This window comes from Alligator sinensis, unplaced genomic scaffold (genome assembly GCF_000455745.1).
Source record: "Alligator sinensis unplaced genomic scaffold, ASM45574v1 scaffold1369_1, whole genome shotgun sequence".
NCBI lineage: Eukaryota > Metazoa > Chordata > Crocodylia > Alligatoridae > Alligator > Alligator sinensis.
Window position 1 is genome coordinate 489,114 of NW_005842875.1, and position 3,977 is coordinate 493,090.

The 3,977-nt window shown below is 69.6% G+C and overlaps 2 protein-coding genes across 2 annotated transcripts; one reads left to right on the forward strand and one right to left on the reverse strand.

The window, feature by feature from the left end:
• Positions 1-20: 20 nt before the first annotated feature.
• Positions 21-2,401, forward strand: ACOT8 (acyl-CoA thioesterase 8). The gene is made up of 6 exons (XM_025191999.1): positions 21-335; positions 443-668; positions 892-990; positions 1,236-1,393; positions 1,707-1,898; positions 2,028-2,401. The coding sequence occupies exons 1-6, from the start codon at positions 29-31 to the stop codon at positions 2,144-2,146; spliced, it is 1,101 nt and encodes a 366-aa protein (XP_025047784.1). The 5' UTR covers positions 21-28; the 3' UTR covers positions 2,147-2,401.
• Positions 2,298-3,977, reverse strand: SNX21 (sorting nexin family member 21; the record flags this gene model as incomplete). Its single annotated transcript, XM_025191971.1, has 1 exon — positions 2,298-3,977. A coding segment is annotated over one exon (744 nt), but the record flags the coding sequence as incomplete, so codon positions are not given.

Below are 3,977 nucleotides of genomic sequence, written 5' to 3' on the forward strand. Positions count from 1 at the left end.
CCCCTGAAAGCCCCGCCTCCACTCTGGAATGCCCTGCCTCCACCCTGGGATGACCCTTGGAAGCCCCGCCCCACCTGGAATGCCCCGCCTCTATCCTGGGATGACCCTTAGAAGCTCCGCCCCCACCCTGGGATGCCCCCTGGAAGCCCCAGCCCACCCACCCTGGGATGGGGGGCTGAGGCGGGCGTGTCCCCGCAGGGGGCGGCACTACTGGGTGCCGGTGACGCGGCGGCTGTTCGGGGGGCAGATCGTGGGGCAGGCGCTGGTGGCGGCGGCGCGGGCGGTGGGCGAGGACATGCACGTGCACTCCCTGCACTGCTACTTCGTGCGCGCCGGTAAGAGCCGGGGCCTCGGCCTCAGTTTGCCCAGCTGGGGAACGGGGACGCAGGGCGGGCGCCCCAGCGCCAGGCCCCTCGGGGTGACGCGGCTGCTCCGGGCGCAGGGGACCCCGGCGTGCCGGTGCTGTACCAGGTGGAGCGCACCCGCACCGGGAGGAGCTTCTCGGTGCGCTCCGTGAAGGCGGTGCAGCACGGGAAGCCCATCCTCATCTGCCAGGCCTCCTTCCAGCGGGCCCAGCCCAGCCCCGTGCAGCACCAGTTCGCCATGCCCGCCGTGCCGGCCCCCGAGGAGCTGCTGACGCAGGACGAGCTCATCCACAAGTACCTGCAGTGAGTGCGCGGGCGCAGCGGGACGGGTGCTGGGGACCCCTCGGGCCCTCACGTCAGTACCGCGGCGGGGGCCAGGCCAGCGTGACAGGGCCCCGAGCCCCGCGAGAGGTGAGCCCCAATGGCAGGACCCCTCCATCTAGACACGGCCGCCCCCAGCTGTAGTAATTAGGGGAAGGCAGAACGTGAAACAGTTCCTCCTCGCGCTTTGCTCTTTCCCGGCCAGGACTGACTTCTCCCTCCGCGGCCGGCGGGAATCCCTGTGGTCGCAGCAGCGAACGACCCCTCTTCCCCGAGGCCTCGGCTTCTCTGCTGCTCTCAGCAGGTTCCTCCCCCACTGCTGCACCGCGGCACCTGCGTGGGACGCCCCCGTCTCCCCGCACCGGGGCTCATGCCTGCAGGCCGCGGCCCCAGACAGAGCTCTGCTCTGGGCCCTGGCGCCACGGCCTGGGGTCTTGCTCACAAAGGCGGTGGGAGGGGAGCGAGGGCCCTGGCAGGGCAGGGCAGGGCTGCAGCTGACACCCCTGCGGGGACCCAGCTCCGGGACCATTCCCGTGTCTTGTCTTGCAGGGATCCCAACTTGGTGGAGAAATACCGGCAGGGGCTCAACAAGATGCTGGCGCAGAACGTGCCCATTGAGATCAAGCCCGTGAACCCGCCAGACGTGTTCCACTGGCAGCCGCAGGAGCCCAAGCAGCTGTTCTGGGTGCGAGCGCGTGGCTACATCGGTGAGTCCTGCCCGGGGCTGGGCCAAAGCTGTTCCTTGGCCCCACTCCATGAGCGCTGCTAGCACCAGAGCAAGCAGAGAGCATCGGCCTGGAGCCCTTGCTATCCCCGAGGCCAGGGCAGGGCTGAGTCAGCCAATACCGGCAGGGGAGCATGGCACCGGGACTGCAGGAGGGGCCAGTGGTCAGGGCCGCTGCTTTGGCACGTCCTGCAGGCACCCCAGGAACTCGGCTCCGCGCCCCACCCCCCGCTCGGGGCAGGATGGCTCGCGTCCCGCGGGCCCCTGGCCCCGTGCTCTAAGCCACTGCCTTGCAGGGGAGGGCGACATGAAGCTGCACTGCTGCGTTGCTGCCTACATCTCCGACTATGCCTTCCTGGGCACCGCCCTGCTCCCGCACCGGCAGCACACGGTCGAGTTCATGGTCTCCCTGGACCACTCCATGTGGTTCCACGCGCCCTTCCGAGCCGACCACTGGATGCTGTACGAGTGCGAGAGCCCCTGGGCCGGTGAGTCTGGGCCTGGCCCCCCAGGAAGCCAAGGTCCCCCCCTCAGCCCCGCAGTGCTGGGGCAGGTCCGCCCACACCCTCGGGGGAGCTGAGGGGCTCCCAGGTAACAGCTGTCCCTGCTCTGGGCAGGCGGGAGCCGAGGGCTGGTGCACGGACGGCTGTGGCGCAGGGACGGGGTCCTGGCCGTCACCTGCGCACAGGAAGGAGTCATCAGGGTGGCAGAGACCCCGATCGAGAGCAAGCTGTAGCTGCCCCCGCGGAAAGGCTGCCCTGGCTGGAAGTGGGCACAGATCTGACGCGGAGCCCGGGCAGCAGCGGAGGGCTGGAGCCAGCTGGATCTCCGTGCTGCTGGGCGGCGGTGGCACAGCGGGTGCAGGCTGGGAGCAGGCAGACACGGGCTGCGCTTACGTCACGTTTATTGATGGTTAGTTACACACTGGACTGGCAGCGGCTGTCTCTGCCTCGCTCCCCTTCCCCCCCCTTCTAATAAAGCAGCTGCGGCAGCTTCTGCGTGGAGTCAGTACCTCGTGCCCGGCTGTGCCCAGCGGGGCAGTGTCCCCAGCACAGTTGCAGGGACCACGGAGGGGGTGGGGGGTGGCACGGGGAGATCCTGGCTGGGGGCTGCTCTGCCCTGGCCGCTGCTGAGCACCTCTTGCAGAGCTGCCTGGCTGGGGGCTGTTGGTGCAGAGCGCACGCTGCTTCCCTTTCTCAGTTCTCCTGTTCCCACCCCGCATCCAGCGCTGCCCCTGGCTGCATAGGTACCCGCCGGCTACGTGGAGCTGGGCTCAAGGGGTCCGTGTGTGGTTTGCAGAGCCTGGCAGGCCCCCGGCGTGGAGGAGGACTCCTACCTAAGCAGGGGCAAAAGCGCAGGACTGGCAATCAGCCAATAGGAGGGCAGCTGGCCTGGGGCTGTTAGCCAGGGATCTGCCCCATGGAGGGGTGTGGGAGGGGAGGGGAGGGCCGGTCTGCACAGACACAGCAGAGTCCCTGTCCCTTTTCCTACCAAGACTTCAAGTCCCACGGTTCAAAGCCCCAGGCCTGGCCAGAGCTGTCCAGGCCTGTCTGCCTGGCACCAGAACATCCCGTCTGGAACCTCCTTGCTCCCAGCAGCGCCCGCCAGGGAGCTCCGGCAGCCCCGAGCACAGGGGGGCCGAGTCCCCAGCCCAGGGAACGAGCCCTTGGGCCAGCCGTCGAAGGGCTTCTTCCAGGAACCCAGCAGCGGAGCGGCGTGCTGGCCACGTTCTCCGGCAGGGCCAGGCCTGGGGCCAGCCAGGCGGCCTCCGGCCACGCTGCCTTCCCCGTCCCGAGCACACCTGCCGCTGCGGCCCCCCGGCCTCAGTCCAGTGTCTCCTTGATGAGGAACTCCTTCAGGGAGGGCTGCTGGTCCAGCACCACCCCTGCCTCCTGCAGGGCCTGCAGCCGGGCCTCCGACCGGCGCTTGTCCTTGCCCACCCTCCAGGACAGGTGCACGTGGGCCTGGAGGAAGGGCCCCAGCAGCGGGTGGCCGTGCTGGGTCTCCAGCAGCTGCAGGGCCTGCTCGCAGTGGCGGTGCGCCTCGCCGAGCTGGTCCAGCTCCTGCTGGCACACGGCCAGGCCGGCCAGCGTGAGCAGGAAGCGGCCCGAGCTGCAGACGGCCAGCTTGTCTTGCAGCCGGTAGGCGTTGCTCCAGGCGGCCAGGGCCTCGCGGTACATGCCGCTGCAGGTGAGGCGCTGCGCGGTCTGCAGGTCGTGCAGGAAGAAGAACTCCAGGAAGGCGGGGCAGCGCCGCACCTCGGCCATGGCGTGCAGGTGGGACAGGAACTGCTCGAAGGCGCGGCTGCGCTTGGCGATGGTCTCGGCCGTGAAGTTGCGCCGCAGCCGCTTGCGGGGGAAGGCAACGCCTGCCAGGTCGCTGCCGAACTGCCCGCGCAGGCGCCGGTTCAGGCGCTCGAAGTCTGAGTAGCGCCGGGCGATGATGGCGGGCGTCTTGTCGAACTGGCCCGAGTGGATCAGGTAGATGGTGTAGAGCTGCGGGAGAGCGGAGCCGGGGCGTGGGGGCCAGCACCCCTGGGGCAGGCGAGGCAGCAGGAGGCAGGCCGG